Source organism: Streptopelia decaocto, assembly GCF_964273445.1.
Source record: "Streptopelia decaocto genome assembly, chromosome: 2".
NCBI classification, from domain to species: domain Eukaryota; kingdom Metazoa; phylum Chordata; class Aves; order Columbiformes; family Columbidae; genus Streptopelia; species Streptopelia decaocto.
In genome coordinates this window covers 36,507,226-36,520,049 of record NC_138655.1, presented here as the reverse complement: position 1 = coordinate 36,520,049, position 12,824 = coordinate 36,507,226, and the positions used below count along the sequence as shown (strand labels likewise).

The 12,824-nt window shown below is 46.1% G+C and overlaps 1 protein-coding gene across 1 annotated transcript; it reads right to left on the bottom strand.

Annotated features, from left to right (window-relative positions):
- Positions 1–2,722: 2,722 nt before the first annotated feature.
- Positions 2,723–6,561, bottom strand: TCF24 (transcription factor 24). Its single transcript, XM_082045539.1, has 3 exons — positions 6,522–6,561; positions 5,200–5,595; positions 2,723–2,897 (listed from the first exon to the last, which is right to left on the bottom strand). Exons 2-3 carry the CDS (start codon positions 5,581–5,583, stop codon positions 2,784–2,786), a joined length of 498 nt encoding a protein of 165 aa, XP_081901665.1. The 5' UTR covers positions 5,584–5,595; positions 6,522–6,561; the 3' UTR covers positions 2,723–2,783.
- Between the last annotated feature and the right edge of the window lie 6,263 nt (positions 6,562–12,824).

Genomic DNA, 12,824 nt, shown 5'->3' with positions numbered 1-12,824 from the left:
ATATATGGCTGGGGGGCACGGTATTGTAGCTACAGCTGTGCATATGAGGAAAAAAACATCTGTATGAGCTGCTTTTGCATGGGCAGGTTATTTGCATAGGGCTGCGTGGAGTTTATTGGTCCCATCTCTGAAAGAAAAGCTGATGACAATAACTCAGGTCTGCCAAGATCTTTTAAGTTGCTCCATGAAAACTGGTTCCTTTTGGTAGCAGGGTGTGAGCGTTGTAGAATTATATTCCTAAACACATGTGTATTTCCAGTGCTGAATGCCAAACTGTTACATTTCAGTATACAAGGACACAAACTATTCCTAAGAAAGGTAATGTTCGATCCAAACATCAGGTTTGAAGCAAACAGGTTCAGAGGATCAGTTTTGATCGTGGTGTAAACCTCTGGAGGACAGGAGCTCTTGCACTGGTCAGAAGTGGGTTTTTCTTGACCCTGGAAGAAAAGGTGTAAAAATTTGCAGCTGATGCAGAACAATCTGTCTCAGAAAAAAGAAAAAAAAAAAAAAAGCAAACTCATAATAAGTATGAGGTGTTCGCAAGTAAAACCTGCTGTTGTAATTCTGCATATTCTTACTGGTGTTTAATAAGTCTATAAAATGCTGTTGAGGTCTTTGCACTGCAATGTGTGTGGCCACAATTTATACAAACGTTGCAGGTATAAAGTAGCTCCTATGTTTGCTGCTCCATCTCTCTGGCTGTTTTCTGAGCATGGTAGATACTCCACCTTTATTGTAGTAAAAGTCAGAGTAGAGAGGTCTTCTCCAAGCCATCCATTCATGACTTTCCATATTTCTACCCCTTATTCCTATCAGGTTTTCATGCTTCCTTCATGAATAAGTGGGCAGAACTTTTCAATTACATTTAACTGAAGAAGCCTTTAAACTGGGGTGGTGTTTTCTTTTTTCTTTCTTGAATTCTGTCCCTACCCGGTATATTCTTTAAGAGCGTGTGAAGTGCTAAGTAAAGTACTAGGTAAGTGCTTGTTTTCCCCACGCCATTTCATACGGGTTTTGTTTTTACTATCAGGCCGCTGCTCCACAGCAGCAGCCTGAGGTTGGCGTTGACTCCTGGCTGTGATTTCACCCTTAGTTACGTACAAAACCAGTCTGAATTCTCTGTGCTTCTCTGCTGCTACTTGGCTTTTCATCCAAGTGTAACCTGTCTCACACCTTCACCTCATGCAGCCACGTACCCCTGGAAACCCTCACTGGTCTGTCACTCCTCATCCTGCTGAACTGTCACCACCTGTACAATTCCTTTGCATCTCCTCACTACTATCTCTAAATACAAATAGCCGTCCCAATAATAAGAGATTGTGCTAAGTCACATTTTACTACTATGGAAGGTGATTACAGATCTTTAAAAGGCTCTTATCTAAGAGCAGATTCTTGTCTGTGCAAAACTCTCCTTTTGTATTTTATCACAAAATACAGTAGCTTGTGTGACTGAATGGTGCTCTGCCTATGTAATGCTCATCTTTTAAGAAACCACTTGTAATTGTAAATAAGAAATATAGGCCTTAAAGAGTTTAAGAAGAAAATGACATTTAAAAATACGTAAAGTATGTTAGTTTTTAAAAGAATAATCTTATTGAAAGCTCAGAATGCTGCAGGGGGTGGATTTGGGTTGCAGATTTTATCATACTTTACAGCTCTCACATATCGTGGGTGGTTTCTCCAACTCTTTGTTAATGTCTCTGCTAATTTTCATATATGTACATATTTTCAGATATGTACACATTTGCATATACAGGAGGCCTGATTTTCTGTGACACTGGACACTCAACTGCCAGTGATGTGCTCGGTGCCTCTGAAAGACATCGCAAGTTTGACTCAAGAATGAGAGCAGTATTTCTTTTTTTATAAAGGTTTGTCTTGCTAATATTTGTGTTTTCCTTTTCTGCCAAATGCAACTTAAAAATATAAATTGCGAAGAAGTCTTTAGAAGGATGTTACTGTAAATGCAGAATTGTTCTATTAGAAACTATCAGTCCTGTACAATAAGAAACTGATACAGGTTTTGCAAATCAGTAAAGATAAAATGTCCACTGAATAATATTTAATAAAATGTTTACCTCAGCAACAACACACTATGTAAGAAGTACGGTGTTTTACAGAACAGATACATTAGATGGTGTTTGTGCATTTAGTTTCGTCTTTTCTTGCCTAAATATAGAAGATATTTAAGTGGAAAACGTGCCATGAACAAGCCAACTCTTTGGGCTCATTTGCTTCAAGGCAAGAAGCCCTCTAAAAGACAAGACAAACAACTCGATACTGAACACACTTCCAACCCCATAACATGCAACACAACCGCACGGATCGATATAAGCCACGCGTAATGCCCGGAGCAGGTCGTGTCTGTGGCACCCAGCATCGATTTCAGCGCGTTTTGACTTGAGGTGAACACACAGCTGCGTTCTCAGGAGCAACAGCGCACGTGTGAGGTCACGGGCAGGAGGAGCTGCAACCCGCTCCCTCTCCCACGGTGGGTCCCGCGGGGACACGGTGACATCCTATGACTGTCCTGGCGGCACCCGCCACAGTCCCTTTCTCCTCATCCCCAGGGCAGATCCCAGCAGCGTCCTCAATGACAGAAACCAACCATACATCGCATTAACTTAATGAGGTATTAATTATGTTTAAGAATAAACTCCTTCTCTTCTACAAACAGTATTTCAGGAATTACAGTTTGTCTGTAGATATTATTTTTTAACTTAAATATATATATGGTGTAATAAATAACTTTCTTTTTTTTTAATAATTGAGAAGGGAGATTAAATTTGCGAAGCTGTCGATGTCTCTCCTTGGTTTGCGCTGTCTCCTTGTGCCGAGTGAGTCAAAAACTGTCCCGTAGCTCCAATGTACAACCTGGAACGCATTGGCCACTTCTGCAAGAGAAAAGACAAGCACAGCGCTGAGACACCTGGCATTGCTGCAGCCTGAACGCGGCTCTTGGCACAGCTCTAAGTGCCCATGGAGTCACAATATGAGAATATAGGGAACTGTTGCTATCACCAGAAAGTTCCCGTTTTGTCATTTCTTGGAAAATGTCATTAGAAGCTGGGTAGGGGAATGCCAGACCGAGTATTTTCTCTGGTAAAGGCTCCATTTGATGAAATTTAGTGTAACTGCTCCTTGGCGGTCCTCAGCACTGACAACTCCTGTTCTTTGTCAGCTCCAACCACCTCAGATGAGACAACTCATCTTTCCATTAATTGATTATTGGAATAATCAGTTACACTAGTGTTAAATATTCATTCTTATAGCTCCAGTTCCTTAACCCAAGCAAGTTATGCACTGGGTAAGTAAGGGTGACGGCAGCTTCTCCTGGGAGGAAGCGTTCAGCTCCAGTGTGACACGCTAAGTTCATTATTAGAAAGGTGGATGTTTGAAAAGACAACTTGTCAAACACGTCGGATGCAAAAATACCTGAGATGCAGCCAGCATGTTGTTCCTAAGTTAAGACACTTTTAAGACACAGGGTTAAGACACTTTTGGGAACAGGCTGGGTAATGAAAGAGAGCTCTAAAATCTAAAGGAGCTTGATACTACAGTTAAATCTCAGCTCTTCTGTTTAAAGACATAAAGCAGCAGCATATTCTCACTTGGAAAGACCATATGCTCTCATTCAGTATTTTTATTTCAAGCACGATGTTCTGAATTTGTCACCAATTAAACATCTGAGTTTAAAGTCACTAACCATTTTTTTTGTTCAGTGTACAGACAACTGTGCATGGATATTTTACTTTCCTCACTATTTTTATTTAGTATGCTTGATATATGAGTGTCATTAAAGTCCTTATCTGCACTGGCTGCCTCATATCCTGCACTTTGGGGGTTTTTTTGAAGCACATACTATGAGTTGTCTGTGACACTTTTGTTCTAGTGCCAACTAAAATACTAATTTACTACCAGGAATATTTGAAAGATTGGTTAGACTTGTAGAATCGTTACAAAACCAAATACAGGTAAATGGCACATAAATAAGATTATAAAAAATAATTGCTAGATGAGTCCACTCTTGCTGTATTCCAGTAGCCTGGGAAATATGTGCATCTGGATCATTTAACTGCTGTTATAACTATTTAAAAGTATTTTTCTGCCCGTAATAGCTGGCAGCTGATAAAAAGTACCTTACGAGACCTGTGTCCTTTCACTCTGACCAAGGGAACTAACGGAAGCTACTTCAAACTTATTTGGAAATACATCACAGTATTTTTTTTTCTTAAATTATAGCCATCTTCTAATTGATGTAAAGGTTTTCCTTTCTTAATGAGCCTGCTAATCATTTAAATGGCCTCAGAAGCTACGTTCACATCACGCTTTTTACAGCAACCAAGACTGTGAACAAGAAACTCTCTGTGAATTAGTCACTTTATATGAATTAGAGATTACTTCACAAATTAATCTTAATTAAATCATTCTGAATTCAGCAGTCTTTAAAAGAAAAAAACAAAAAAGCCACTCCAGTGCTCTAACTCAGTCCCTGTGACCAGAGCCAAAGAAAATACACCGTGGTATTTAAGATTCCTGTCAGAGACGGGGCAATGCATCTGAAACCAGTTTCCAGCCCCAGGTGCTCTCCAGGAGCAGTTCCCCTTCCATGTCCCCGTGAATTTTTGATGAAGGGAAGAGCAACGACAGCCTGTGCCAACTAGACAAAATAAATGCTTCAGAAAAGCACTTTCATAGAAGGAATTAACACCTGGCCAGTAATTAATGTCACCTTTCATACCTCGGCTGCCTCGGCAGGAGAGCCAAAGCAGGCCCTGCCGGGGCTGGTGTCACCGCTGTGGGACAGCCCGTCACCTCTGAGATCCCTGCAGCTGTTTGATGGGTTTGGTGGGGGACTGCAGCTGTTTGATGGGTTTGGTGGGGGACTGATGAGGTGCTGGTGCTCCTCTGGTGCTGCCCTCTGCTTTCACTTCCCAGGGACCAAGTCCCGCTAGCTTTGGACCTACGCTATATTTGATATTTTTGTGCAAATCCCTGAAGCTGGAGGGATAAAGCTCCAGGACATTTCTGTCAGGCCCCTGGCATGCAGATGCAATGGTCAGTCTAGGCAGGCTTTTCATGTTTTAACTCTGGCAAGGTAAATAAGCTTGAAATCACTAGTTTCATCTAAGTATCTGTATCACCCGTTTACTTATTCACTGAGAGGAGGTGGCAGCCACTCCTCAGCTCCCCTACCTTGACAGGGTGGAGGTATCCATCCCCTCGGAGGGTCCCCAAGCCCTCTCCCGGCGACTCTTCCTCATCCTGAAGGCTGCGAGTGAGGTGCGCGATGTATGTGGTGGCCAGGAGAAGCACATCCAGCTTGGAGAGCTTGGTGTCGGGCGGCACCGAGGGCAGAGTCTTCTGCAGCTGGAGGAAGGCATGGCGCAGGGTTTGGACCCGGCTGCGCTCGCGGGCGGCGTTGGCGGCGGCGGGGCGGCCCGGGGCGGCCCCAGCCCGCGGCCCGGGCACCGAGGGCGGGCAGGAGCTGCCGCTGGCAGCAGAAGGTGGTGGGGGATCAGGCTCCACGCCTGGGCCGGAGATCTCCTGGCTGCTCTCGGCCAAGTGTCCACAGTCCATGGGTGACTTCCCCTGCAACCAACAAGAGCACCTCTAAAAGCAGCCGCCGCGTTGGGCCGAACCCAACGCTTTCTGAAAACAAAGATTATCAGAAGTGCAAGTGCTGCCCGTGCCCAGAGAGGCCAGCATGCCGCTGTGAGAGCTGCTTTTCTGCTTGCTGCTTATAAATCTGATTTCACACAGAGGTGCAGAAACAGAAGTTAAGCTCTTCACAAAGATTTAATTTTCTGGGGACAGTATTATGCAGAGCAATTCCTTTGAATCACTTGTAGCCCAAAGATCACAGAATCACAGAGTGTTGGGGATTGCAAGGGACCTCGAAAGATCATCTAGTCCAATCCCCCTGCCGGGGCAGGAACACTTAGATGAGGCTACACATCTTTTCTGAGAAAGCCCAACCGGCAACACTGAGCAGCACTGCCACAGCAGTTTCCACTGACAACCAACCAAAAACTAGTTTAGATGCAATTTTTTAAAACCTATTATTTGTGTAATTTGGGATGTGGGATTGTGTATGTATTTTCCGTTTACATGCCATCATTTTATTGCTGGTCTTTTAAGCGATCATTGCTCCATGGATTACAGAAACAAAAATATTATTTTCAGATGCAGTGGCGAATGGAGCCACAGAGCTCAGTACTGAGGTTCTGAAGGGAGAAGCTTAGTCTGCAAATTTAAAGGATCAGGAACTGACTTCTGTCCTCCTGCCCCTAACGCTACTCAGGAATTTCTGTGCTTATCCTGTAGTTTCTGTATTTTCAAATGAAAGAAGCATCTTGTAAACTGGATTTTGGCCATTGGGGGATAGGGAGGGGTAAGAGAACCCTTTGAGAGCAACAGCCAAAAACTTCTGAGCAAAGCTGAAAACAATGACCACAAGGCCTTTCCCCACCTCCCAGAGAAGACAGTCAGTCAGCTCTGCCTGTAATAAAACTCACAGCCTAGAATTCATTCAGTCCCACAGCCAAATGCAATTCCATCAATACTCCCCGAAGCGCAGCACATCTTGGCCGGGACGGTACCTGATCCTTTTGTCCCCAGTCAGGCCGCCGCTGCGGGTGTCTCAGACAGATCCCGGCTTTGGGTCAGGAGCTGCTGTTCCTGTGATGGCCCAGCTGCACAACAAGGGCAAGGACAAGTCATCACAACTTTTAATTGCATTAAAATACAATGTAATTTAAGAATTTTAAATGAAATCGATGCGTGCGAAGGACTGAAGATCTACATTTACAAAAATTAACCCTTATTTTGCAAAGCATTTCAACCACATGCTGAAGTCCCACTGGAGCCCCTGTGTAATTGTGGCTGATAATGGAAAAAAAAAAACACAATGAACCAAGTCAAAGATTTATGGCAGTGAAGAGGAAAAATTTCTAAACAATCCTTTTTGCAATGCTCTAATTTGATGGTATTTAGAAGACATTTTTATTTTGGGTACCTCATTGTGATTAATTTGCTGTTAATCTGGCTTAAAGAGTTTTCTCAGGTAATGTTCTCTTAAATATTAGTATGGTTTAGACGGAAATTATTTGTGAAATACTCTGTGTGTGTATAGCTGTAAAGCAAAGGAAAAAATCTCATTATTCTTTTTTATTGTAATATTTATGACCAATATAAAATTCACCTTAAGTCTGCATAAGCCTGTCTAGAGTGAGGGTTGAAAAACAGTCCTTAATTTGGCTATTTCCTTTAAGTTAAAATATAAAAAGGGTCCCATGTGCTTTTTTTCTTAGTATTTTCTCACTATGTTAAGGCACAGTCAGATCTGGATACATTTTAGTGGGACAAAAAATAATCTCTATTGCTACTGCAGAGTCAGGACAATCACGACAACCGGCAGAAGAGTCTCTACCATTTTGCATTTACCAGCAGGATTTTTTATTTGACATCACATACAAATACCCCGAGGAAGATTACTGCAAAAGTCTGAATTACACAAGGACACGGGCAGACTGGTCAGTATAAATATTTGCTCATCTACTGAAACACAGGTCTGGAGCTGCTTTACATGCAGTTTGGATTTTGCTGTGTTCGTGTGTAACACAATTTAGCACCAAAATGACTTTGCGTCACATACAGTACATAGAAATGCACGTACCCCAAAACCTCATTTCCTTGGGCGCACCTTGAAGTAGAAGTTTCGGCTTTAGGAGCTTCACATCTACATCAGATTAAATCCTGAGCCTACGGAGGCAAAAGGCAAAATTTCAGTTGTGGAAATAAGAGATTTCCCTCTGAATTCAACAAAGTGTTGCTGAAAATTAAAGTAAACAAACTGCCTCTGCACAAACAGTCGGTTTTTGTGTCATCTCCTTCAATGTTTTTCAAGAAAGAGGTTTTGTTTGTTTGCTTAGTGTTTTGTTCGGTTTTGTTTTTTAAGATCATGGCGACAATTTCTGCAAACACCCACTTGCTGCCCGGCACATGGAGAGACCTGGAAACGGGGCTGTGAAAGTCAGACGAAGTATTTCTATTATTTCTAAAGCGTTTCCATTGCGGTATTTTGGATGCAGGCAGATGCATTCGTGTCATTACATGACATTACAAATACAAAATAGGCTTGAAATCGAATTAGTTTACCAAATAAAACAGTGCAAGTCTTATTTTACTCTTGTATCCGTGTGAATAAAAAGCCGATGAAGGCAACCTGCCCACACGGACACGGAAAAGATCGAAAACGCCAGAGCAGAGCACACGAACTGAAAAGATATAGGTGAGAACTTTGAAAAACTCGTTCGCAGCCTTTTCAGTCGTTCCTTGGGTGAAAAAAAAAAATAGCGAATCTCGATTATCTTACTTCGTTTTTAAAAAGACCTTACCCTTTGTGTAACTGCGCTAATCGTTGACGAAAATACTTTCGCTGAGGCAGTGAAAGAGAACTTGCGTGTGTGAAGGCAGCACCGGCGCTCACCCCGCCGCCTGCACAGGGATGCGCGACCGCGGCTGCTGCGCCCGTTCCGCAGCCCCGGAGGGTGAACCCGGATCCCCGCCGCCCTGGGGCCACCCAACGCCGCGACCAGATGGGCCCCATGGTCCCCGGCCCGGGGATGAACTCACCGTTCCGGCCCGGAGCGGCTCTGCCCGTCCCGTCCGGCCCCGCGGCGCCGCTTATAAGTCGGGGCGGCCGGTGGGTGCGGCAGGGTCGGGTCGCACCTGCCCGCTGGGCTCCCCCCCCCAGCCCGGGCGGCAGTGACCGCCCCTTCCTGGACGGTCGGGTCATTAATCACGGAGCTGTCGGGGGGCGGTGTCGCCTCACGCTCCCGCCCGCCTCCCCCCCGAGCGGCACCGGCAGAGCCCGCGGGGCGCCCCCGGGTCCGTGCGGTCCCCGCCGCACCGGGGGGCCGGGCGCAGGGAACCCGCCGCGCTGCCGCTCGCCCCGTACACGCTGTTTTTCTTAGGATAAAGTGACGGGTTTTGCTGGAGGAGAGTAATTCAATCGCTGGGCTGGGAGCGGAGGAGATGGTTTGTTAGAAGCGGGTCCTTTCTCCCCACTCCGTGGTCGCCGCTCTGGGCCGCGGATGTTCCCGTGGCTGGGGGGGCGTCTCCCGGGAGAGGGACAGAGGGTCGTGGCTGCCCGGGCGTCTCCCGTGGGGACCGACCCACACGCGTGGGTCCAAACGCGGGGTGGAAACACGGGGTATGAGGCACGACCGGGCGGGCAGAGCAGTGATTTTGATTTAAAAGTGAACGGGGAGCGATTAAAAATTAGTAACGTTAATGAGAAGGGACAGTCAAAATAAATACCGGGAGTATAGAATTAGCCCAGAAAAACATTTTCAACGATTGTGCGATAACGGAGACACAATAAATCAAGCCTCGGGAGCAGTAGAATAACAAAGTCTGAGCGATTCGTTACCGGGTTTGCAGCCAAGAAAATTAAGGACTTAATCTTTACCGGTCACTGGAAGTCCCGGGAAGGGACGATTTAGGGGCAGGCGGGACGCACCTGGTGAGGACCCGCGGGGGCGGCCGTGGCGACGCACAGGCAGCCGGACACTTGCCTGCAGACCCCCCGGCGGGGCCCGAGTCCCTCCCGCGGGGTCCCACCCCCGCCGCTGCCCGGCCCAAACTCGCTGAGCGGCCGCCGCAGCCGCTTCCCCTCGGGGCGGTACGAAGGGGCCGAGCCCGTCCGAGCAAAACGCTCCGGCTCGAGTATTTCACAACCATCACTAAAGGGGACGAGCAGGCGCTGCCCGCGGGCAGCAGCCCCTGCCCGGCCCCAACAGCCCCCACCGCCCCGCCGGGGCTCTTCCTGCCCTCGGGACGGGACCCGCAGCCCGCGGAGCTGCCTCCACCAGGGCGGAGAGGGATGCCATGGGGTTGTTCTAAGAGAGATTAATTTAATTACTGAACCCCACGCTGTGGCTCAACATTTACCTTTGCCTGGGGCTGGCTGTCTCGGTAGCTGCTTCCCTCTGCCACCCGGAGTTACTTGACAAACGCTACTCGGTCGGTATTTACAAGGCCGTGATTACGGGCTTCACGTCCACCACGGCCCGTCCTTCAGCCTCCTGGTGCCCAGAAGAACAGAGTCTGCGGCTCCCGGGAGGTTGGTGGAGGCCCGTCCAAGCAGCCCTGCTGAGCCAGCCTCGTCCCGGCCCACGCGTCAGCCCCGACGCTTCCAGCTCTGCCTGCAGCACAAGTGAGTGCCGCCGAAACCTTTCTGCAACCCCTTTGAAATCCACTCAGCCGGCCTCTGGGGCTCAGACAAGCAGCTCTCGAACACATCCTTTAGCTCGCACTGTGAGCACCCTGGCTGACACTGTGGGGTGATGTGGCAGAACCGAGCGTAGGCTCCCCGGGGACACTCACCTGCCTGCCCCGGCTCCCCTGGCCTCTGGTTCTGTGACCGCCGGGTGTGCGCTGGCTGGGCCTGCCACGCAGGTCTGGGGATCAGCTGCCCACGTTCCAGGGAGGTGTCCTAGGACTGCCCAAGCACCGTCCACTCCAAAAGGACTTTTAACTGCACTGTGGAACCCTCAGCAATGTTAATATGGTTAATATGGGTCAGTGATGGTCAGAGGACTTAAGGGTAGGTGTCCTAACTGCCCAAGACTTCCCAGCCACCCTAGGTTGGCAGGTCACGATTTCTGTGCTCTTCTCTGCTCTAATGTAATTAATTACACAAAATGATCTGGTTTTTGACTTTCCTGTTGTACACACACTGTGTTCAGCCTCAGTGCAGGAAATTCAGCAGAAGCAGTTGGAAAGGACAACTCCAAATGCAGCTTGCTGCAGAGTGTGGTGAGAGAGATTGCATAGTGAGATCTGTGAGCAGGGTTTGGAGAGACCACCCTGGCTGCTCACACTGATACCAAAGAGGTGCTTTAGATACATAAAAAACCCAAAAAACCAAACAGCGATGAAGGTAACGTTGCTCTTTGCCCCATCAAGACTTTCTCCCATCATAAAGCTTTTACTCCTCCAGAAAGATCCAGTGATTATTTTCTTGTATCAACCCACTATTTAAGTCTAAAGCTGTAATAAGCTGCTGCAGCTGTTTCTTCTTCTTCTCTCCCAGATAAATGTCTGAGAATTGCTTTCTTGCCTTACCTTCCACAGTATATTTCAAATCTGAGAAACACCAGAGTCGCAGAAGAGCCAGATTTCCAGCGTGATTTAGGTAAGAAAAAGTTCTACCAGAGACAGAGTGATGCTTTTCCAGGTACACTCTGCTCCCTTCATGTCAAATTATTTTCTGGTTTTACAGCTACAATTCAGCATGAACATTCACGGTGTTTCTTTCCAATTTGTTCATTTCTGTATATGGATTTAACGAGTAGGTTTGTATACTGGTAAAGTGGCGTGTGGATGTCGGTACTGGTGATGGACGAGCAGAAATGTCACTCGTCTGAGTGACATGGTTACCGTGCAAAGCCACACACGGGCTGTACCTGGCCAGGTCCCACTGGCTCCAGCTGTAGCTTGGGAGCAAATCAAAGATGAGACAAAACCACGGGAGAGTCAAAATAGGTTGAAATTCAGAGCAGCTGCTTCATGGGGAAAACTCAACATTTCCTAATGGGAGTGCATTCTAATTCCAAATCGGTATTTTGAAAATTACCAAATACTTTTTCCTTGCTTCACATGCCATGTTGTTAGTGTATTGTAGGACCACAGCATTTTCTGCAGTTATGTCAAATACATCACATTACAATGTAGCAATTTTTTTTTTGTATTTTCTAAATTATTAAAGGTAGCTGCTTCTTAAAACTGTACTACTAGGACACATCAGTGCCTCACCAGTATGCTGTAAGAAAGATGTTAACATTGGAAAAGAAAATAGGATGAACATTTTTGATTTCAACTCTCCTTTCGAACTTGCTGCTCAAAGTAGTTTAGCTTCCAAAAATGCTGTCTTAATCAAAACTCCTTTTTAAATCACAGTCTTTTGATGAACATTTTCCTTAATAACCCTAAAACAATAAAAAAGGTTAAAATATGCTCCCTACCCCCCTTTTTAATTGTCCTCCCCTCTAGATATTACCATCCAGAGTCATAAATCCAAATATTTTAAAATAAATGTGTTGGGTTTTTTTTAAGCAATAAAATTTGCAGAGGCAAGTTGCAAAGAGGAAGCTTAAGTGAGCTTAATATTCCATTCTCCCAACTACCACTAAGAAGCAGATGTCCATTTCTCTCAGTGATAGTTACTTTTAAAATATATCTAAAATACACATCAGAAGGGCTCCATTCTAATGTGTGTGTGTGTGCATAAGTTTTGGAGCTTAATACTAAGCCAGTCTTACATTACTTAAGAAGACTTAAGTCTTTTAAAAGACTTGGATACTGAGATCCCACCATAATTCCATTTCACACCCAGAGACATTTAAGGAAATACTTCAGAACTGTTCCATTCTAGATCATAAGAAAGGTGTCCAGTTTGGAAGGTGAGCTGAGCCGCTCTCACACTAGGAGAAGAGAAGGGAAAACAGGGTGCAGGATGAGAACCCCAGGAGATCTGGCTGGTTTCCCGTCGCCAGCAGCCACGTGAGCAGTGCGGGTGTTACGGGCAGCACGGGCGAGTGCAGTGGGAGGCGAACTGGCTCTGCTGGAGCTGCCGAGTGTGAATGTTTCTGCATCAAAAGACAGCGTGGATGATTGCACTCGAGGGGAAGTGCAGGCTTAAAATGCAGGGGTTTAGAGCAGGCCAAAGAAAGGCACCCAACATACATGTATACAGCTGGAATGCAGCCAAACTATTACAGAACAGGAAAAGCGAGAGGGAGATCAGAGCCAGA